General features: G+C 37.2%; 1 protein-coding gene across 1 annotated transcript in view; it reads left to right on the top strand.

The window, feature by feature from the left end:
- The window catches only part of LOC132650904 (vomeronasal type-2 receptor 116-like), a 29,717-nt gene extending 10,269 nt beyond the window's left edge, over window positions 1–19,448 (top strand). Inside the window, exon 4 of the mRNA XM_060376236.1 lies at window positions 18,786–19,448. Coding sequence (XP_060232219.1) covers window positions 18,786–19,319 — 534 coding nt within the window. The 3' untranslated portion in view covers window positions 19,320–19,448. The remainder of the gene's footprint in view (window positions 1–18,785) is intronic.
- The last annotated feature ends 5,297 nt before the right edge of the window (window positions 19,449–24,745 follow it).

The following is a 24,745-nucleotide window of genomic DNA, read 5'->3' as shown; positions in this document are numbered from 1 at the left end:
AGGGCCCTCTGATGTGGCTGTCTGGAAGGAGTGAGTATATCCCTAATTGAGGGATATACAAACCTCTAGGAATCATTTCAGGAAACAAGCCAGAATTTTCTGCTGCAATTGCAACACTTTCAGAGCTCTACAATGTCCCACAAGTAAGTTAGAAACATTTTAAGCACAATTACATCTTAGACTTGATGAAAACAAACAAACCAACAAAAGAACAATAACAGAACAAACAAAAGAAAACAGAGAAGTGGATTATGTTTACTGTAGGCAGATTTCAAATAGCAGTGAACGAATTACTTTGATATGTTAATAGTTAACAGATGGCAGAGTGTGGCAAAATGCATGAACAGTTAGTTCTGGGAGTTTCTGAGCAGATCACTTAGTAGTATCCATGATTCTATCTCCAAACAATGGATGATGTACTGTGGATACTCAGTCTGCATTTGATCATAAGTCAAATTCTACAGCAAAGATACGTAACTACCCAATCTAGCATATATACATCTCAAAATTCCTACGGTTGTCAATACCTGACATATGGAAAAAGAAAGTTCAGGACATGTGACTAAGTTTGGAACAATGTTTAATGCCATCACCGATGAAAATCTTTGAAGGAATTAATGATCTCATTCAGGAAAGTTGATCTCAGAATAGCACCCACAGAGACTAACCACTTAGCTGTATCATCACAATTGACTCTTGCCAGGCTACACTGAAGAAATGCATAGCATCTATCAGCACACATTACTACAAACAGAAAATGCCTGGTGAGCACAAGAGTCAGCAATAATCAAGATTAAAAAACCTACACGGTAACTCTCATTGTTATCACTCAGTTAAACAATTCATAATTGTAGTTTAAGCTAATGTAATAAAAAATAAAGACAATAATTTACATCTGTCTGAGTTTTGTCTCTATTGAGAGGGATGATACAATAACCCCTGGCAATGAGGCCTCAGGTAATCACAACTTGAATAATTTTAATTTGGGAAACTGAATCTCTGAAAACTGTTAGTCTCTTTCCATATTTGCTTTCCTAAAAGTGAAGGTTCTCAGAGGTGTTATGAGAATAGAAAATACCTGTTAATGCCTTCTGCAGTTTTCTCTACATCAGATATTCTTTTGAATTGTTATTGTAGCAAGAGAGATCTATCATTCCTTTCAAGCCAATGAACAGCTTATTGTTTACCTCTTGGCTGCTTCAGACACCTCAGTAACTTTGGAGCTTATGGTATTTGTAAAAGACTGTATAGCACCACATAATTTCGGGACAAGCTAATCTCACAGAAGACATCCTCCTTAACAATAGTCAGTCCTTTAACCCTCATATTTGAATTATAAAATCACTTCCTCTTAAGGGTGATGATTCCAAATACCTGAAACTCAGAATCACTTTTTTTCTTTCTTTGCTTCCCAGGTCACATATGGACCATTTGATTCCATGCTTAGTGACAAAGATACATTTGCATTCCTTTATCAGATGTCTACTGAAGACAGAGGTCTAGCCCAAGGGCTGATCTCTTTATTGCTCCACTTTGGCTGGAAATGGGTGGGGATCATTGTGTCTGATGATCAGAGAGGAAGGGAGTTTCTCTCTGACCTGAAAGTAAAGATGGTAACAGAAGATATCTGTGTGGCTTTTATAGAAAAACTCCCAGATAATTTGAATGTAAATGTAAACTATGATTATTGTTTGCAAAACTTGAAACAACATACTCAAGTAAATGTGAATTTATTCTATGGTGATATAGATGACTTGCTGTTCTTCTGTGTAGACATTAATATCTTTGTAACCAGAAAGAAGGTGTGGATTTTGGCAAAGCCACACTCGACATACTTAGAGTCTATAATAAATGAAAAGCATATTATGATAAACCTATTCAGTGGAAGCTTATCGTTTTTAAAGAAGAGAACTATCCCTGGCTTCAAGCACTTTCTTGAGGCCCTTACACCCTCCCATTACCCAGGAGATGTTTACTTCTCTAAACTCTGGATTGACAAATTTAATTGTTCACCTCCTGCTTCGCAATGTGGAAATTTTAAACCCTGTCCTTTGAATAGTTCCCTAAAGACTAAGGATAAAATAAATGATATGATGTCTATTTCTGAGCCAAGCTATTCCTTCTGGAGTGCAGTACATGCAGTGGCCCATGCCCTACATAAAATGCTATTGAGCAAAATTGAAATGGGATCTAAAGAAGACAGAAACACAGACTGGCTTCTACCATGGCAGGTAAGCCTCACTCATAAGCAGGCGAAGCTTAGAATCTTACATTATTAGTAAGTAATTTGCTGTGGTCAAGCCAATAAAACATTTTCATCTTATAATTTAAAGTAGAAGTTAAAATAGAAAAGGGTTTAAGTTTCTCTCCATTTAGTTTGATGTTGACTAGAGGCTTGCTGTATTTTGTCTTTACTATGTTTAGGGATGTGCCTTGTATCCCTGATCTCTCCAAGACTTAGTTAAACATGAATGGGTATTGGATTTTGTCAAATGCCTTTTTGGCATCTAAGAAGATGATCATTTGGTTTTTCTCCTTCAGTTTGTTTATGATTGATTACAGTGATGAATTTCTGTCTATTGAACCTGCATGCCTGGGATGAAGCCTACTTGGTCATGGTGGATGATATCTCTTATGTGTTCTGGGTTTTGATTTGCAAGTATCTTATTGAGTATTTTTGCATCAATGTTCTTAAGAGAGATAGGTTTGAAGTTCTCTTTTTTTGGGTCTTTGTGAGGTTTTGGTATCAAGGTGACTCTGTCTTCATAGAATGAGTTTGGTCATGTTCATTCTGCTACTATTTTGTGGAATAGTTTGAATAGAATTGGAGTTAGCTCTTTTTTTTTTTACTTTTTTAAATTAATTACACTTTATTTACTTTGTATCCCCCCCTGTAGTTTCCTCCCTCCTCTCCTCCCAATTGTTCCATTCCTTCTCCTTTACCATGCATGCCCCTCCCCAAGTCCACCGATAGGGGAGGACTTCTTTTTCTTCCTTCTGATCCTAGTCTGTTAGGTCTCATCAGGAGTGGCTGCATTGTCTTATTCTGTGGCCTGGTAAAGCTGCTCTCCCCTCAGGGGGAGGTGATCAAAGAGCAGGCTAATCAGTTTGTGTCAGGGACAGGCCCTGTACCCAATACTATGGAAACCACAAGGAGACTGAACTGTCATGGGCTACATCTGTGCAGGGGTTCTGGGTTATCTCTCTGCATGCTACTTGGTTTAACTATCAGTCTTAGGGAAAACCCATGTGCCCAGATTTTTTGGATCTGTTGCTCTCCTTGTGGAGCTCCTTTCCCTTCCAGGTCTTACTAATTGCCACTTCTTTCATAAGATTCCCTGCAATCTCCTCAAAGGTCGGCCATTTGTCTCAGCATCTGCTTTGATAGTTTGTAGGGCAGAGCTTTTCAGAGGCCCTCTGTGGCAGGCTCCTAACTTGTTCCATTTTCTCCTTCTACTGATGTCCATCCTCTTTGCTGTTCTGGATGGGATTTGAACATTTTAGCCAGAGTTCTCCCTCTTGATTACTTTCTTTAGTGTACAGATTTTAGTAGGTTTATCCTATATTATATATCTATATGAGTGAGTATATACCGTGTGTGTCTTTCTGCTTTTAAGATGATCTTTTCCAGTTCCCTCCATTTACCTGCAAATTTCATGATGTCCTTGTTTTTTTACTACTGAATATTCCATTGTGTAGATATACCAATATATATATTCTGTGTCCATTCTTCAGTTGAGGGGCATCTGGGTTGTTTCCAGCTTCTGGATATTACAAATAAAGCTGCTACAAATATGGTTGAGCAAATATCCTCATTGTGTACTTGAGCCTCTTTTGGATATATGCCTAGAAGTGGTATGGCTGGATCTTGAGGAAGCACTATTCCTAATTGTCTGAGAAAGCTCCAGATTGATTTCCAGAGTGGGTATTCAAATTTACATTCCCAGCAGCAGTGGAGGAGAGTTCCCTTTTCTCCCTGACCTCTCCAGAATGTGCTGTCACTTGAGTTTTAGGTAGTAGTCATTCTGACATATGTAAGGTGAAATCTCAGGATTGTTTTGATTTGCATTTCCCTGAGGGTTAATGACGTTGATCATTTCTTTAAGTATTTCTCTGCCATTCAGTATTCCTCTATCGAGAATTCTCTGTTTAGTTCTGTTTCTCATTTTTTAATTGGATTACTTAATTTGTTTTATTTTAACTTCTTTAGTTCTTTATATATAGTGGATATTAGCCCCCTGTCAGATATAGGGTTGGTGAAGATCCTTTCCCAATCTGTAGGTAGTCATTTTGTTCTGAGGAGAGTGTCCTTTGCTTTACAGAAGCTTTTCAGTTTCATGAGGTCCCATTTATTGATTGTTGCTCTTAGAGCCTGTGCTATTGGTGTTCTGTTCAGGAAGTTGTCTCCTGTGCCAATGAGTTCAAGGCTCTTCCCCACTTCTTATTCTAACAGGTTTAGTGTGTCTGGTTTTATATTGAGGTCTTTGATCCACTTGGATTTTAGTTTTGTGAAAGAAAAATTCTCAACTTCATATGGAATAACAAGAAAACCAGAATTGCTAAAACAATCCTCTACAACGAAAGATCTTCTGGAGATCTCTGATCTCAAGCTGTAATATAGAGCAACAGTAAAAATAAATGCATGGTATTGGCATAGAAACAGAATGGTGGATCAATGGAACGAAATAGAAGACCCAGAAATAAACCTACACACTTATGGACACCTGATCTTTGACAAAGATGTCAAAACCATACAATGGAAAAAAGATAGCATCTTCAACAAATGGTGCTGTTCTAACTGGATGTCTACATGTAGAAAAATGAAAATAGATGCATACTTATCACCTTGCACACAAACTAGAGTTAGCTCTTTTTAAGGTTTGTTAAAATTCTGCACTGAAACCCTCTGGCCCTGGGCTTTTTTGTAAGGGATACTTTTGAGACTGCTTATATTTGGGGCATATAGGACTATTTAATCTATTTACACAATCTTGATTTAATTTTGATAAATGGAATCTATCAAGAAAATTGTCCATTTAATTTAGATTTTCAAATATTTTGGCATATAGAGTTTTGTAGTAGACCTAATGATTGTTTAGATTTCATCAGTACCTGTCATTATGTCTCCTTTATCATTTCTGATTTTGCTGATTTGGATAGTTTATCTCTGCCTTTTAGTTAGTTTGATTAAGGGTTTGTCTATCTTGCTGATTTTCTCAAAGAACCAGCTCTAGATTTCATTGATTCTTTGAATTGTTTTCTTTGTTTCTAATTCATTGATTACAGCTCTGAGTTTGATTATTTCTAACCATCTATTCCTCTTGGGTGTGTCTGCTTGTTTCCCCCCCACCCCCAGGGATTTTATGTGTGTCATTAAGTTCTTTGTATGAGATGTCTCAATCTTCTTTCTGTCAGCACTTTATGCTATGAACTTCCTCTAGCACTGCTTTCATTTTGTCCCATAAGATTTTATTACTATTTCTCCGTAGTACAACTTGAAGTTAGGGATGTATAACCTCCAAAAGTTATTATACAAAAAAAGTTTTAGCTATTCTGTTTTTCATGTTGTTGTTTCTTTGTTTTTGTTTTGGTGTTCGATATTAAATTGAGAATTGTTCTTTTAAGGTCTTTGAAGCATTGGGTTGGTATTTTGATAGTAATTGCATTGAATCTGTAGATTGCTTTTAGTAGGATGGCCATTTTTACTACGTTAATGTGACCCGTCCATGAGCATGGACAATCTTTTCATATTCTGATATCTTTTTCAGTTTCTTTTTTCAGAGATGTGAAGTTCTTAACATAGAGGTCTTTCTGTTGCTTGGGCAGTTCTACCAAGATATATTATATTATTTCTGGCTGTTGTGAAAGATGCTGTTTCCTAATTTTGTTATCAGCCAATTTATCATTTATAGTCAAGAGGAATACTGAGTTTATGTGTTAATTTTATAGCAGACAGTTTATTGAAGGAGCTTATCACCTTTAGAAGATCTCTGGTAAAATTTTGTGGGTCACTTATATATACTAGTGTATCGTCTGTGAATAGGCATATTTTGACTTCTTCCTTTCCAATTAGGACCCCTTGATCTTTTTTAGTTGTCTTATTGCTCTAGCAAGAACATAAAGTACTACACTAAAAAGATTTGAAGAGAGTGGACAGACTTGTATTGTCCCTAACTTTATTGTAATTGCTTTGAGTTTCTCCCTATTGAATTTGACTTTGGCTATCAGCTTGTTGTATATTACCTTTATTATGTTTATGTATGGGCCTTGTATCCCTGATCTTCACAGGACTTTTATCGTGAAGTGGTGCACGATTTTATCAAAAGCTTTTTTTTGTATCTAATGAGATGAACATGTTTATTTTTTTTTCTTTCAGTGAATTACAGTGATGGATCCCTGCATCCTGCATCCCTGGGATGATACCTATTTGATCATAGTGGATGATGTATTTGATGTGGACTTGGACTGGTTTTACCTGTATCTTACTAAGTAATTTTGCATCAAAGTCCATAAGGGAAATGGGTTTGAACTTTTCTTTCTTTGTTGGATTCTTGTGTGGTTTAGGTACCAGTGTGACTGTGGATTCATAGCATGAGTTTGGAAATGTTTCTTCTGTTTGAGTTTTTCAATAGTTTCTGAGGTATTGGTATGAGCTCCTCTTTGAAAGTGGTAGAATTCCATGCTAAAGACATCTGGTTCTTGGATTATTATTATTATTATTATTTTGGTTGGAGACTTTTGATGACTGCTTCTATTTTCTTAGGGGTTATAGGACACTTTAACCTGCTTACCTAATCTTGATTTAACTTTAGTAAGTGAAACCTATCAGGAAAATTTTCGATTTCCTTTAGATTTTTGAAACTTGTGGAATTCAGTCTTTTGAAATACTATCTAATGATTCTTTGGAGTTATTCCCCCTTTTCATTTCTGATTTTGTTTATTTGGATACAGTCTCTCTGATTTTTTGTTAGTTTGTGTAGAGGTATGTCTATCTTGTTGATGTTCTCAAAAGAAACAGCTCTTGGTTTTTACTACGATACTGATTTCATCCATGAGTTTGATTATTTCCTGCTGTCAACTCATCTTGGGTGTGTTTACTTCTGTCTGCTCTAGAGCTTTTATAGGTGTTTTTAAGTTGCTACAATGAGAATTCCTTAATTCTTTTTAGGAAGACACTTAATGTTATGAAAGTTCTTCTTAGCACTGCTTTCATTGTGTCCCAGAATGTTGCCCCTTCATTTTCATTGAATTCTTGATAATCTTTAATTTATTTCTTCCCTTACTCAGTGGTCACTGAGTTGTTCAGTTTCCATGAGATTTTTTTAGGTTTTCTCTTGTTTCCATTGTTATTGATATCTAGCTTTAATCCATGGTGGTCTGATAAGACATAAAAGGTTATTTCAACTTTATTGTACTTTTTGAGGCTCACTCTCTGTCAAAGTCAATGGGCAATTTTGGAGAAGCTTCTGTAAGGTGCTGAAAGAAGGTATATTCTTTTTGTCTGGGTGAAAATTCTGTAGATGTCTGTTAAATCTATTTGATCCATGCATATGTTAGTTTAATTGTTTCTGTATTTTCTGTCTTCATGACCTGTACTTTGGTGAGTGTGGGGTTTTGAAGTCTCCCTCTATTACTCTGGCTGTATTAGTGTATAATTTAAGCTTCAGTAATGTTACTTTTACAAATGTAGGTGCCCTTGTATTTGGAGCAAAATATTCAAAATTGAGACATCATCTTGGTGGATTTTTTTTCTATCATATGCATCCTTTTGCTTTATGTGTCCTCCCATATCTGTTTTGAATAAATTCAGTTAAAAGATTATTTTATTAGATATTAGGATGGCTTCTTTCAACTTGAATCTTGGGTCAGTTTCCTTGAAAAACCTATTTCTATCCCTTCACTCTGAGGTAAGGTCCTCCTTTGTTTTTAAGATTTTTGTATGCAGCAGGTTGATAAGTCCTGTTTATGCATCCACTTTGTTAGTCTGTGTTTTTTATTGAGGAACTGTGTCCATAGACGTTGAGTGATACTAATGATTAATGATTGCTAGTGCCTGTTATTTTGATTTTTATGATTGCAGCAAGTTTTTGTGTTTCTGTTCTTTTGGTTTTGCAGCAGCTGTGTTATTTATTTTCTGTGTTTCTCTGGGTGTTGTTTACTTTCTTTGGTTTGGCTTTTCTTTCTAGTATCTTCTGTACAGTTGTAAAGCATAGACACTGGCATTTTCGAGTCCACAGCATGACCTCTCACTTGCTGTGAAGTCACTACAGTCAAATCCTTAGTAAAAATGTACACTGGGTGTCACCATTTTGGATCCTCTTCAAATCTACATCTTCTAAATGGAAATATTATTTTCTAGTGCTGGAGAAAGACACAGGACCTTTTTTCAACTAAGGACATGCTACACACTATACTATCTTGCATCTCATAGACAATATTTCTACTTGTGTTCAGTAGCTTTTGCATTATTTCTATGGGGAATCATTTTAATCTCACTAAACAACTGGGAAGACAAATAAACAAACTAAGCACTTTCAAAAAGAAAGCCATGTTACAGAGAGGGAAAATGAAATTCTCTTTAAAGTCAGCCAGTAATCTGTGTGGGCCACTCATATCATATGATGTCTCTCTTCAGCTGCATCCATTTCTGAGGAAAATTAAATTTATAAATGCTGCTGGAGATGAAATAAGCTTTGATGAGAACAAGAATATTAGGGAAACGTATGACATACAAAACTTTATTGCATATAGTTTTCGAAATGCATTATTACTTAAAGTGGGAGAGTTTGTCTTCAAGAGTGCACAAGATCAAGGCTTTTTCATCAATGAAGTTCTGATTCAATGGCCAAGCAACTACAAACAGGTCTGGAAAATTTTCAGTATTTAATATGAAGGGAATTATTTGTAAAGAATTATAAAAAATGATTGTGTAATGATTCTTTGAATTTTTAAAATAATTATGAAATTTTAATTCTTAGCTCTATTGTGACTGTGAGCTTGTGTGTGGGTGTTCATGCACACGACCACATGTGCTTCTTAAGTCCACAGTAAACTGTGGTTATCTTCTTCAGTTACTGTCAACTTTATTTTTATCTGTGTGAAACCCTTACTTTCTGATTTTGTTGAACTCAGTGGCCAGCATTACCTAGGTTCTCTCTCTGTCTTCATGATCATAAAGTTTTGATTACAGGCCTATTTTTTTCTGCACCCAGCTTGTCTTCCATCCTTTCATCATGATCAAATTCACATTTTCCTGCTTATGTGGCAAGCATGTTAAATACTAAACATCTCTTTAGTTCTGTTTGAATACTTTAAATCAGAAATGAATCAATATTTTAGAATTACATATATTTATATATACATAAATACACATACAAATGCACACATAAGGTCAGATAATTCCTTATCTAGAATTAGATGAATTGAATTTGAATGTTTGTGTTTGTTCATAATGCAGTGAATGGATAATTGAGAGCTCATGGTGATATAGTGGTATGTATGAGTGTTTCTATATGTAAACATACACATGCACACAAACTTATGAAATTTTCACATATGTTAATTATACAGGTTAGCTCATGCTCAAGCATTCTTCCATTCACACAACTTATGGTCAAGCATATCAATAATTCCACAATGTTGTGAGCTAGCATAAACAATAAATTATGGATTTGGACACAAGACATTTCTGTAAACAATGCATATGAGCTGTCCAAAATGTGTGTCAGTTACTGAATTCATATTTCAGTGCAAGAGCTGTATGCACTCTTAACAGCTGATCCAGTTATCCAGAAACACATTACTGTTAATATGTACATATTAGACAGAAACTGAATCCAAACCAAGGCAGAAAAGAGGTCTAAGATAGAAATATTCTCTCTCCTACAAAATTTCTAATATATAACAAATTAAAATTGCATTAGAATTTTATTAGTTATGTGATTATCTAAGAATGCAACTGCTGAAATCCCATTTAATGACTACAATAACGTTTGAAAAGAAAGGCAAAGAACAATCACTAGCTTTGGGAGTCAAGGGTAAAAGTCACAGTAACAGATTATAATTCACCAATGGCCAAACCATTTTCATGAGAAAATTAAACTTCTTTTTGCAGCTGAATCAGTGTGCATGGGTGTTACTACAAGACTGGAAATATAAAGGTAGAAACAAGTGTGCCTGGAGGCAAGTATGATTAGATTCTTGTCTTAAAAACAAACTGTTCCAATATTCATACAATAAAATGAGTTCTGGCTGGCTGCATCACAGAAGAGGATATGTTGATGCCCCATACATTTCACACAGGCTAGGTAGTAATGAGTCATGGTTTGGTCACATAAAGGGATGTTGAACATTTAGTATTGAAAAGCATGGTAAGTTTAAATCTCCATTCTACATTCCCACATTAAAACCTCAGAGTTCCTCAAAAACAAATACAATTTTCATAGGTTATGTGTATTTAGCCTAAACTATTTTAAACTGATGCTCAATATCATGACCAGTTTTTCTGTGTTGCTTTCAGATTCCTCAATCTGTATGTACACAGAGCTGTGGTCCAGGATTCTGGAAAGTTCTACAAAAAGACAGACCAGTCTGCTGTTTTTCTTGTGCATTTTGTCCAGAGCAGCACATTTCCAACCAGACAGGTAGAAAAATAATACTTTTACTCAAAATGTTTGGGAATGCAGAGGGGGAAAGTTAAGAAGTGACTTTGGTGTCATAATGTAGTGCTGTTCCCTATGTCTCTAACATTCATCCCTTAATCCATTATTAATCATTGCTGAAGCCACACAATGTATGAAGTTTAGAGTAGCAATTCTCATGCTATTGTGTCATATGCTCCCTACTTTTAAAAACCTGCCTTTTGGTGCATGGAAGGGCCATCTTAGCTCTTGAAGTGTACCAGCTCTTGCAGTGTTCCCCATTAAATATGAGATCTCCAGCTGTCCAGGATCTATTTGTATTTCTGTGTTTAACAAGCCTAATTATTCTTGCCTCAAAGTAACTCCAGGAAAACTACATGTCTAATTGTTTCTGAATGTACAAGAAACTGAACTGCATTTACAACACAGTTGTCATTTTCAGTATCAACAATAGAAAAAAAGCAAGTCTTTGTAAATGAAAACATGGCTGCCTATTTAGGGTTGTGGTCAACTGTGTGATAACATATATAAGTAACATCATATGGAATGAGCAGGTTGCATTTTTATATACAAACACACACACAAAGACACAAACATATTTAATGAGAAAAGAGGCTATGTATTTGAGAGTGAATAAATATAAGGTGGGTCCAGGAGAACGTTTAGAGAAATGAAAAAGAAGAATCATAGTGAGGTAATTATATTATTTTTAAAATGAAAATTTTTACAAGAAAATAAAAAGTCAGAAGGAAAATACATTAATATAATGGTGAGAATCTACTATTTATTCTATTATAAAGGCCAATCCTTAGACAACCATAATACAAACAGAATTTTTATGTATTATTAGAAATGATCAAATGTTGAAAATTAAATATTCTTTATATTCTAAGATCTAATGCTATCATAGGTTAAATTCCTTGCAGAGTGACACATGACTTCAATTCCTATGTTAAAAAGATAAGGAGAGAGCAGAGAGCTTTGCCTTATCCCTGATTTCAGTGAAATAATGAAGCTTACAAAGGTCATGAATCAAATACCTAATAGAAGTCCTCAGTTGGGATTGAGTTTCTCTCTGTTTAGGTTAATGTTTTCTGTAGGGTTGCTCTATATTGACTTTACTATGTTTCGGTATGTGGTCTGTGTCCCTGATCTCTCAAAAATTTTATACATGAACGGGCGTTGGATTTTTGGCTTCTATGGACATGATCATGGAATTCTTACCCTTCTGTTTGGTTATGTGGTGTATTAAATTGATGGATTTCTATAGACTGGACTACTCCTGCATACCTGGGATAAAGCTTATGGGACAGTGGTGGATGATATCTTTTATGTGTTCTTGTATTTAGTTTGCAAGTATTTTACTGAGGTTTTTGTGTCACTGTTCATTTGGGAAATTGGTCTGAAGTTCATGTCTTTCTTGGGTCTTGACTGTGATGTGACTGCATCTTCATAGAATCAATTTGTTAATGTTCCTTCTGTTTCTTTTTGTGGGATAGTTTGAAGAGTATTGGTATTTACTCTTATTTGAAGGTCTGATCAAATTCTGAGCTGAAACCATCTGGCCCTGGGCATTTTGGATGGGGACTTTTGATGACTTCCTCTCTTTCCTTAGGGAAGATAGGATGTTTTATTTATCTGATCTTGATTTAACTTTGGTAAGTAGAATCTATCACGAAAATTGTCCATTTTATATAGATATTAAATTTTTGTGCTGTATACACTTTTGAAGTAAGAGCTAATGATTTCTTTGATTTCTGTACTTCTATCATTCTTTTCCTTTTTTATTTTGTTCATTTGGATAGTGTCTTTCTGCCTTTTAGTTACTTTGGCTAAGAGGTTGTCTCTTTGTTTGATATTCTCAAAGAACCAGCTCTTGGTTTTGTTGATTCACTGAATCATTTCATTTATAGTATGTTGATTTCAGCACTGATTTTTATTATTTCCAGACCTCTACTCCTCTTGGCCCTGTCTACATCTTGTTTTATTCTAGGTCTTTCAGTTGTGGCATTAGATTGCTTGTAAGAAATGTCTCAAATTCCTATATGAAGGCACTTAGTGCTATGAATTTTTCTCTTAGCACTGCTTTCATTGTGTCCCATAAGTTTGGGCATGTTGTGCTTTAATTTTTATTGAATTCTAGGAAATCTTTAAATACTTTCTTTATTTCTTCCATGACACCTGTCATTGAGTAGAATTGTTTAGGTTCCATGTGTATGAGTAGGCATTTTGCTCTTTCTGTCATTGTTGAAGTACAGATTTAGAACATGGTTGTGTAATTGGATCCAAGTGATTATTTCAGTCTTATTGTATGTGTTAAGACTTGCTTTTTGCCTGAATATATGTTCAGTTTTGGAGAAAGTTCCTTGATTTGCAGAGAAGAAGGCATATTTGTGCCTGGGTGAAAATATTTGAGGACTTCTATTAGGTATTTGATTCATGACCTATATAAGCTTCATTATTTCACTGTTTAGCTTCTGTGACAATGATCTGTCACTTGGTGAGAGTGAGGTAATGAAATTTACCATTATTACTGTGTTGTGACTGATGTGTGGTTGAAGTTTTAATAATGTTTCTTTTACTAATGCAGGTGCCCTTCTATTTGGGGCATACTTGTTCAAGATATTGTTGTCCTCATGGTGGATTTTTCTGTAATGAGAATGAAGTATCGTTCACTTCTCTTTTGATTAATTTTGGTAAGAAGACTTTTTTAATTAGATATTAAGCTGATACTGCCACTTGCTCCTTGCGTCCATTTGATTGGAAAACCTTTTTCTAGCACTTTACTCCAAGGTAGTGTCTATCTTTGGGGCTGAAGTGTGTTTATTGTATGGAGCAGAATGTGGATCTTGTTTCCATAACTATTCTGTTAGCATGTGTCTTTTTATTAGATTGCTGATTCCATTGATGTTAAGACATACTAGTCACCAATGAATATGAGCTCCGTTTATTGTGGTGTTATTGTGGATAGTGTGTTTGTGTGCTTATTTTCTTTTTATTTTTGTTCCGAAGTTATCTATATCATGTGTTTTGTGGGTGTAGTTGATCTCATTGGGTTGGAGTTTTCCTTCTAGTAGCTTCTCAAGGTCAGGGATAGTGCATAGACATTGTTTTAATTTAGTTTTGTCATGGAATATCTTGATTCCTCCATCTCTGTTGATTGTAAGTTTTGCTGAGTACAGTAGCCTGCTCTGGCATCTGTGGTCTCTTCACATCTACATGACATCCCCCAGGCCCTTCTGAGTTTCATAGCCTCTGTTTTAAAGTCGGGTGTGATTCTGATAAGTCTGCCTTTATATGTCACTTGATCTTTTTTGTTTGTGCTTTTGACATACTTTTCTTCATTGTGTAGATTAATTGCTTTGATTATTTTATGGCAAGAAAATTTTCTGTTCTAGTCTATTTAGTGTACTGTAAGCCTCTTGTATGTTTAAGGTTATCTTTTTCTTAAGGTTGGAGAAATTTTCTTCTATGATTTTATTAAAAATATATTCTGTACCTTGGAGCCTGGAATCATCTATTTAGTCTATTCCTATTGTTCTTAGGTTTCACATTTTCATGGAGTCCTTGAACTTTTCTGATTGTATGTTTTCTTTTAGAGATAGATCAGTTTCTTCAATTGTATCTTCAATGCCTGAGATTCTCTCCTTCATTTCTTATATTTTGTGGATGATGCTTATCTCTGTGGTACTTGATCTCTTCTCTACGTAGTCCATCTCCAGGGTTTTTTGTTTGTTTCCTTACTGATTCAAATTCCATTTTCAAGAATTGAATAATTTTAATAATTACCTTCACCTGTTTAATTGTGGTTTCTTGTCTTTGATGGCCTCTCTTTGTTTGCCCTGTATTTCTTTGAAACATTTGTTCTTTTCCTTTTTATATGTCTCTAATAACTGCATAAACATATATTTAATGTGCTTTTTCTGTGTTTCAGCTGTATTAGAATATTCATTTCTCTTGGAGGTGGGTTCTGGTGGAGCCAGGTTGTCCCAGTTTTTGTTGACTGCGTTTCTATGCTGGCCTTTAGCCGTCTGGTTGTCTGTAGCCTTACCTGTTTCTTCTTGGAAACTGCAGCAAAGACTGGATCCTCCTGTCTTTGGAGTTTAGAGTAGTATTCAGGAAGATGTCAAATGTGCAGTGGCTCAAGAATGGATACTGGCAGTTCAGATGCCAGCACCTTGAAGGGCAAAGCACATGGCAGCATATGGACACATAAACATGTAGGGACTGGTGAATTGAAGACAAGTGTGTGCTTGCAATGGAACCATGAATTTTTGGGTGCATGTACTGGTGCTCATCATTATCAAGGTTCAGGTGCCCCAAGTGGCATCCCTGGATTCCTCAGATTAAAGCTGGGCTGCCACTTACAGGCCTTCCCCAAATGGTGCTCCCTGTACTCAGATTCCTCTGAGGATGACCAGTAGAACAGTGGCTTGGTGGCTTGGATGCTCTCCCAGAAATCCTGAAGCTGCTCTACGGGAAGCAGGAGGGATATGAATTCTGGCTGCTAGAGCAAACCGTCCCTGGATATGGGGATCCAAACTCACTGGAGTATGTGAAGGGGCAGGTGGCCCAAATTTTGCTACTCCTGACTCCGTGAGATGGCCACAGAGAGCCTGGATCAGATCAACTCCATTTCCTGGATGACCTGTCCAGAACAGGAAGCAGCAAAGTTGATGCTCTGGATCTAGCCACCTGTCCATACACTGGTCTCAGAGTCTCTGAATCTCTGCCCCTCAGATATGGTGCACACTGGTCTCCACCATATTGGAGTCTCCTTGTTTTGATCTCTCATCATTTTCTTTTTTTGGTGGGAGCATTTTCTGATCTTTTGAATTTAGAGTTGGGTCTGTTTAGGTCTATTTAGGTCTATTTAGGTTGCTGAATTATTGTTGAATATATCTTTGAATAATGGTTGCTTGACTAAATCTAAAACATCCATCTCATTTTTAAGCTGACTAGAATATAGTATATTTTAAAAATATTTCCTTAGAATAGTCTGAATTTCATTGAATTCTGTAGTAATGTTTTTTTCTGTAATTTCCTTTAATTTCAGTACTCAATTTTTTCCTTTATTCACTTGATATATAGGTTTGTCAATTTTCTTTCTCTTCAGAAAGAGCCAGCTCTTCCTTTGGTTAATTGTATGTATTGTTTTCTTTGTTTCTCTTTCACTCATTTCCATTACAATGTTATTATTTCTTTTTATTATATTATTAATTAATTTGTGTACTATCACAGCATCTGCTCACACCTGTCCTCTCAGACCCTCCCTCTCACCTCACCTACCAACCTAATGTGCCCCTCTTCCCTTTCTTTAAAAAAAAAAAAGAAGTCCCCTATAGATATCAATCAGCCTTGGCATATAAAGTTGCAATAAGATTAAGCACAACTTCTGTTATTGAGACTACACAAGGCAGTAAAATTAGGAGAAAAAGAGTCAGAGCCAGCTTTGGTCTTTCTGTTATGTGTCCCCATAAGGACCAAGCTTCACAACTGTTATGTATGTGCAGAGATCTCATATCTGTCCTATGCGTGCTCTATTGTTGGGAGTTGATTCTCTGTGAGCTTGTGCCAGGAGCCTTTCTGTGGGGCAATGCTGAGCATGGAAAAGAGAGGTTTTTGCCTACAGGGTGCTCCAGAGAGCAGATGAGGGGTCAGCGATGAGAGGAAATTAGTCAGCTGAAGTGGTCAGGTTAATCTAGCAGCTGACGTCTAAAATTCAGACCTTTCTTTGTCTCTGACTTATTGTTGACAAGGCTCTTCTTGTTTATACAAGTTTCACAGTGCGAACACAGATGATTATACAAGTGGTACAGAATGGGTGTTTGATTTTTTTTTTATTATACAGGAATAAAAACGCTCAGTTACAATTTAAAAAGTACACACAGAACATATTTGATTATCATTATTCGCCCTAAAACTCTTCTTTAAATAATCTAAAGAATGTCTCCTTCAAAGAAAACACATTTAATATGTGAAAGTCTGCTTTTAGGCTGGCATTGTTTGCAGTATGAGTGCAGTCCAGAGAAACAGAAAATACTTTAACTGGTCTTTTTATGTACAGCAAATACAAATAAAGAGCTCCCTTTACTATATGTATCACCATCTATGCTACAAACTAGAAAAAGTTTATTTAAGTCAATCTATCTTATTTACTAAGTTTTATTCTGTCAGGAGTGTACCCTATGTGACATTCTATCTTTAAACTACATTTTCAGGGAGCTCTAAGCCTATAATAAAGGATCTTAAACCTATACATGAATCTCCAGGCCTCTCAGGGTAGTCACATTGCCTCTGTTTACCCTGCACCAATATACTTTTTAGGGGCATATACCCCAAGAAAATTCCTGAAATAATGGCCTCAACTCTCTCTCTCTGCTTAACTCTGCTTAACAATCTCCAGGTCACAAAGATTTTTAAACAGTGGATAGATAAATTTAAGTTTAGTATTATCATAAGGCTCAGGTCTCATTAGGGCTGGCTGCATTGTCTTCCTCTATGGCCTGGTAAGGGAAGGTGATCAAAGAGCCAGCCACTGAGTTTATGTCAGAGGCAGTCCCTGGTTCCCTTACAATGCAGCCAGTCCTGATGAGAACTGATAGGCTAGGGTCAGAGGGAACAGAAGGAGGACCTCCCTATCAGAAGACTTGGAGAGGGGCATGAGAGAAGATGAGCATGGGAAGGTGTGGAGGGAATGAGCAAGGGTGCTACAGCTAAGATACAAAGTGAAGAAACTATAATTAATTTAAAATGCCTAATTTAAAAAATGACTCAGACATAATTTCTCTGTAGAAAAAAAAAAAAAAAAACAAACAGAAATTGAATCTTAGTGCAGAAATACCCCAGTAATGCAAAACACACACACACAAAAGAACCCAGAAGTTAGAAATAGAAGAACAATGATTTTAATAATCTGCTCAGCTTTGCTGGAATAGCACCAATAACTGTACTGGCTTCATGACTCTCACCAATTTCAGTGAATATGGTTTTGTCATTCTCCCTTTCTGATTTAACATTTTGTAGAGTTATGGTATTTATGACATGTAGGTAATTTTTTTTAGTCTTAAGAATATTACTGGAAGAACAAGAGTGAAAATTAGAACAATTCCCAGGATTATTCTGGACTTAATAATGAAAATCAAGAGTCCTCTCCTGAATCAAAGGATATCAAAGACTATAGAAATTTATTTGCAACTTCCACATCTGAGATAGGTAAAGATTGGTCTGAGATTATAGCGGGAGTTTGTTGATGCAAGTGTTGTATATTTATTGCCAAATCAGAAACTGTTCCATAGGTCATGGAGGTGGGACCTAAATTATTCCCATGTTACCTTAGAAAAATTATAGGAGTGGGATAACAAATATCCACTGAAACAGTGAATAACAAGAAAAATGAGAAGAACCCATGATGATGGAAACAAGGAAGTGCATTTTATGCATTGATGTCATCAAAACACAAAGTACACATATTTAGAAACTCAAAGTGTAATAAAAGGATTTGAAGGCATACTTAACAGTTTTACTTTATCTGAATATAAAGAAAATAGTTTTCATTGCCCCAAAAAAAAACAGTTATAAACTGTTGAGCAGAAATCTTATTGTTAATTAAACAAGATAAACAATAGCAATGCGAATTATAAAAAGGTCATGTCCTTGGCAGTAAACAGGATGCAGAATATACCAGGGTACACACATCATTGGAAAGCACTTTAATGAATTAAATGTGCAATGAATAGACTTATATAAGGTGAAATGTTGATCCAATTTCTCCACACAGATCAGCAGGAGTGCATCCCTTGCCCAAGTCAAGAGTACCCAAACCCTGAGAGAAACCACTGCCTGCCCAAGGCAGTGACCTTCCTTTCCTTTGAGGATCCTCTGGGCATTGCTCTGGCCTGCACAGCTCTGTGCTTCTCTATCAGCACAATTGCAGTTCTGGGGGTCTTTCTCAAACACCAAGAATCAGCCATTGTTAAGGCCAATAACCGGACTCTCAGCTACATCCTGCTCACCTCCATCCTCCTCTGCTTCTTCTGCTCCTTTTTCTTCATTGGACGCCCAAACACAGTCTCCTGCATACTGCAACAAATAACATTTGCACTTGTGTTCACCTTGGCTCTTTCCACTGTTTTGGCAAAAACTATAACTGTAATTATGGCTTTTAGAGTCCTGAAACCAGGAAGAACAATGAGAAGGTTGTTTGTCTCAGGCGTCTATAATACTGTCATTCCCATCTGTGTCCTGATCCAACTTATTCTCTCTGCAGTCTGGCTGGGAACCTCACCTCCTTATATTGACACAGATGAACACTCTGAACATGCTCATGTCATCATTTTATGCAACAAGGGCTCAGTCACTGCTTTCTACTGTGTGCTGGCTTACTTAGGGACCCTGGCCTTAGGCAGCTTCACTGTGGCTTTCCTGGTAAGGAACCTGCCTGACACATTCAATGAGGCCAAGTTCCTGACATTCAGCATGCTGGTCTTCCTCAGTGTCTGGGTCATCTTCATCCCTGTCTACCAGAGCACCAAGGGCAAAACCGTCGTGGCTGTGGAGGTCTTCTCCATATTGGCCTCTAGTACAGGGCTGCTGGGGTGCATCTTTTTCCCAAAGTGCTACATTATTCTCTTAAGACCTGATAAAAACTCTTTGAGATGTATTAAAAACAAAAAATAGCATATAAAAATGATCATTTTGATGTATTAGTTTTCTTTTTTCTAATAAAACCCATTTGTATACTAAAATTAAATTATTTACCTTTTAAGTAACTTTTTTCTTAAATGTATATTTAAACAAACATAAGAGCCCCTCACTTTGTAGAACAATCACAGACACTCTATTTTAGAATAGAAGCGGCTGCTGAAAACACATTTAAGTAAGTTATGCATGTTATTTATTATTTTTTGGACAATATACATATTCAAAATGTAATTACATGAAAGTAATTGAGATAAATAGTACATGAACTAAATACTTTTCTTTGTTAATTTGGTGTGTATACAGGGTTTTGAGTGATATCTGAGATTCTTCTATAGACCAGGCATGAAAATCAATTTCTGGAAAGGGGTTGGTGGTGTTTCTTTTAAACAGGTTGAGCCATTACAGAAACCAGAGTAGAGAATTTTCTAAAGGGTAAAAATAAAAATAAATCTACTGCCTGACCCTGCTCTCTTTTCCTAGACTCAGGTAAAAATGACTCGACAACCCACTCTACAAATACTTGCTCAGTCACTTTCATTGCTATTGTGTTCACAATAGGTAAAAAATGGAAAATCATAAATATGTTTAACATGATAAATATCATACACATAAATATTTGTAAGTAGAAAAATTATAATTTAGGTAACTCATATCCAGAAGAAAAATATCTCTCATTCTCTACTCTGGGGCATCTAGCTCCAAAGTTTCAGATGTGAATATCACCATGGAATAATTCTAGAAATAAAACATGTTGGGCAAGCAATACAATGGCAGGAAAAATTGATCTGATTGGGAACATGTGGGGAAGGTTCCCTAATTATCAAGGTGGATAAATATGAAAGAAGGAAGTGGGAGAAATAACAGTAAATATTTGTGAAAGAGTTTTAAGCAATCATACTGTGAATTATCTACATAAAATCCCTATAATACAAGTAAGTCCATGCATGAATATAAACATGTTACAACCTAAATATTTTTAATAATGCACACAGATAAGTATAGTTCACCACTGTCAGAAGAAGCTTTCCTTTGCAACAGCAATCATGACTGAAAAGCACAACCAATCACAAGGCAGTATTCTGGAGAACACTCACACCTGATAAATCTACAAAACTATTCCCACATCATCAGGCTCAGAGATCATGCAGAACAGATGATGAAAAATCATATAAGGCAGAGGATCAGAGTATATTCTGGTAGTGGGCCTCCTAATAATACCAGAAGCTACATACATAAGACAAACCAATATTAACAAAGAAAAAAAGGCTTACCAATATACCTGCACAAACTTGAACTGAAAAATGGAAAACACCAATAGGCATGCGAAAGTGGTCCAGGAAGAAACCATTGTCCTGAATCCTAAGCAAAAATCAGCAGTGAACTAATAAAAACTGAGAGTGTGAGGAAAAAAAAAAAACCTTCTCAGAAAAGAGCATAAAATCAGTTAGTTATTGAACACCAAATAATCAACCCTGAAAACATACAGGGGACCCAGAAGTATCCCCAGAAGCCCTTTCCTGTCGCCACAGAGCACACAGCATTCCTCTACACACACCCTGTATCATGTAAATGTCCCTGTCCTTTGCCTCTAGCTGTCTCCAGAGCTTCCAGGGAGAAGATTCCTGATGCCATTTCCCCACCCATCTGCTTCTGGAAGTAAACATGCCTGGCTGCTGGAAGTAATTTGTGTGGAGGAAAAATGTGCACTTTGAATTCTCCTGATCTGACATAGTTGGAGAAGGGATTCTGGGGTCCCTGTCCCCTTTTTTTAGTCATTTCGATTCTCCCAGTCAAAGCAGGGCTGGTCTCAGGAAGGCAGAAATGCCCTCACAAAGATAATAAATATTTTTTAAAGTTTAAAAACAAAAAGCCGGAGGCTGGAAAGATGGCTCAAAGGTTAACAGCACTGGCTGCCCTTCCAAAGGTCCTGAGTTCAATTCCTAGCTACCACATGGTGGCTCATAACCATCTATAATGAGATATGGTGCCCTCTTATAGAACACAGGCATAATGCTGGAGAATGAATGAATGAATGAATGAATTAAAAAAATAAAGAAACAAAACGCCGGACTCAGTGTCTCATGCCTGTCATCCCAAAAGCCAGGGGGCTCTGTGAAGCAGTGAATCCCTCTCTCTTCCCTAGGTGCTTGTTTACATCCCCACCGACCACAGGGTCATCTGTCAAGTGATGTGGTGCCCTCTTGTGGCAAGCATGTGTCACTTAATAACGCGCTTTACATAGATGTTGTACTTAATATAATACTATATATTTATTTTAATTTAATAAGAACAGAGCAAGGAGTGTCTGGAAAGCTGGCCTCCTCCTTGAGTCCTGTGGCCTCGGGATGTGGGAGGACTCTGTGCTAGATCAAAGCAGGGACTGGGACCACCTAACTTGTGTCCACCCCCTTGGGCTCTCCACAACCTGATGGTAAGATTCTATTGCTGAGAACAACACTCCACAAGTCATTGGACACAGGTAATCCCACCTGGCGCCTACCTAGAATGTTCACCCCCTATGGACTACTGTTCATGATACTGGAACATACCCTGCATGCCACCAGAAGAGAAAAGTGCACACCAACCTAGCCATACAGCCTTCGCTCTCCAATGGTGACCTGCCTACAAGATTTGCTGGTGCGCTTGTGGCACAAACATCATGGAAGTGACCAACTAATATCTGGTTGGGTTTCAGGAGGCCCACTCCATGAAAAGGAACATGGATCTAATACTGCTTGGTTACCCAGGAGCCTGAGTCTACACAAGCCAGGAACATAAGAGAAATCTAAATGCTACAGTTACTCTAAAGGAGAACAGCCATGGTCACAGATCTGTGCCTTGCTTGGACATCATTGTAAACTTCCTCCTGCATCAGATGGGAACAAATAAAGAGGCCCAGGTCCAGTCAACCTGCAGAGAGAGAGAAAGGCCTTGGACCATTCCACCCTAAATGAGATGTCTCCAGCAAACTCTCACCACTAAGGGCTCAAGGTACTCTGTGTGCAGAGTGTAAGTGCCAGAGGGGATGAAGGACAGGAGGGTAACAATGCCTTGTAAACACTTCAGGACCAACACACATAAGAATGAACCCTGACCCACAAGCTATCTTTTCTATCACTTTCCCCTTTCAGGGCTACCTCACCAGGCCACAGGGGAAGAGGATACTCTCAGTCCTGATGTGACTTGATATGCTGACATGGGTGGACATGGGGTTGGCAGATCCCATTCTCTGAGGAGCCAGGTGAGAGGTGATAGGGGAAACAGGGAGGGTAGGCCTGGGAAGAGAAGAGGAAGGGGTCTATGACAGGGACGTAAAATGAATAAATACAAATAAAAATTAAGGGAGCTGGAGTGATGGCACAAAGCTTAAGAGCACCAGCTGTTCTTTCAAAGGTTTTGAGTTCGATTCCCAGCATCCACGTGGCAGCTCATAATCATCTATAGTAAGACTTGGCGACTTCCTCTGGCATGCAGACAGAATACTGTACAAATAATAAACAAATCTTCTATAATAAAAAGAACTACACCACGAATCATAAATAAAGTTTCACTCCAAAAAGAACACTCTCTACCTCTTTAAATACTACTACTAATAATAATAATAATAAATGAAAAACTTAGTTTTCTCCAAGGGACTCTCATTGGGGCAACAAACCAGACTAACATCTAGGTCCCATGAGCAGCAACAGATGGCAACAGAAAAGCTCAAGGGTATACTTGTGGTTTGTCAATGCTTTATATGTATATAAACACACACACATATATAAACATATATATATATATATATACACACACTTCTGCCTACATACACACAGACACACATATATATTTATATACTGTTCCTTTGTGTACATTATGGCTTCTGGTTTCATGCTTTTATGGTATTTCTTTGTGAATGGACATCTGTATCACTGCACCCATATGTATCCCACATGTTCTTTCTTTGCTATTTTATTAATTACAATAGACATGTAAATCATTTTAATGATTTCTGGAAAACTGGAGCCTAACAATTTCCTCTTCATGAAATAGGAAAGTGTGTGTCCATGAGATAAAGCCACTTCCCCAAACAAGTGATCTGCCCCACCTTTTAGGGTCCTCTGGTTATCGCTTTTGCACAGCTCTGTCGGTCTTTGTTATCACTGCTGTGGGTTCTGGTCATTGTGTAGATTACTAAGCCTTGACCCTTTGTTGAGGATCCCAGAATTCTAAGACATATCTTGATTATCTGATGCTGCTGCTGCTTCATCTGCAGTGATATGATGTTGGTATGTCCAGAGCCTAATAACGATTTGTGTTGGGCCATCTTTAGCCCTTATTGGCCATTCTTTGCCAGCCTCTTTGGTGGACCTACTCTATTAGGACTGAGGAATACCTGTACGGTTGTGCTAACTGTAACACAAACTTCTACCAGACCCGGTGTTAAGAATTTTACCTGATGGCACTGGAGGCCCATAGCTGAGTTTTCTATGCTCTGCCATAACCCACTTTTGTAAGGTATAACTGAGAGAATTTATGGCTGTTCTTATAGTAGAAATACTTCGTGTGACTACCTCAAATGTGCTCAGTTCACGAGACCACAAAAGACCACCAGGAGTTGAATCCATTGCAGAACACATGAGGATCTTTTTATTACAAGCTATAGGGCCCACACCCTCACTGACTCAGCGGTTGAGAGTAGAGTACCTTGTTCTTAGGGTAGGCAGACTTGACTCCTTTCTGTTACTGAGTGCCAACTCTCCTAGTCAAAACAGGGCTGGTCTCAAGAAGGCAGACACATACACAGAGATTATAAATCATTTTTAATGATTATAACAAGAAGCCAGGTGTGGTGTCACACACCTGTGACCATCAGTGGGGCAAGCAGAGGCAGGTGTCAGTTCCAGGACATGCAGGTTTGTAAAGCAAGTCCAGGACATGAAAGACCACACAGAGAAACCCTGTCTCCAAAAACGAGGGCTTGGATCCCCTGCCAGCTCATCACACTCACATATCTAGACATGTTCTAAGTTACATAGTATGACTTTAACCAGGCTATAAGAGCATGCTACCAAGCATGGTGGCACAGAACTTTAATCCCAGCACTGGAGAGGCAGAGGCAAGAAGATGTCTCTGAGTTTGAGGCCAGCCTGGCCTACAGAGCAAGTCCAAGACAGCCAGGGATACACAGAGAAATCCTGTCCAAAAAATTCAAAATATTAATAATAAAAATAACAACAATAATAATAATAATATTAAACCAAACATCAGAGCCATGCCTGCAGGCAGTTTGCAGGGTTCCTTTCACAAGGAAGGCACACAGTAGAGTTAATGGCGGATGGAAGAAAGATTTAAATCTTGATTTTATTTCAATATTTAAATCTCCATTATAAGAAATTCTTAATGGGTTGAAAACAAAAGAA

Source organism: Meriones unguiculatus (assembly GCF_030254825.1).
Source record: "Meriones unguiculatus strain TT.TT164.6M chromosome 13 unlocalized genomic scaffold, Bangor_MerUng_6.1 Chr13_unordered_Scaffold_34, whole genome shotgun sequence".
Classification (NCBI taxonomy): domain Eukaryota; kingdom Metazoa; phylum Chordata; class Mammalia; order Rodentia; family Muridae; genus Meriones; species Meriones unguiculatus.
The sequence above is the reverse complement of the archived record's forward strand: the minus strand, read 5'-3'. Positions and strand labels throughout refer to the sequence as shown.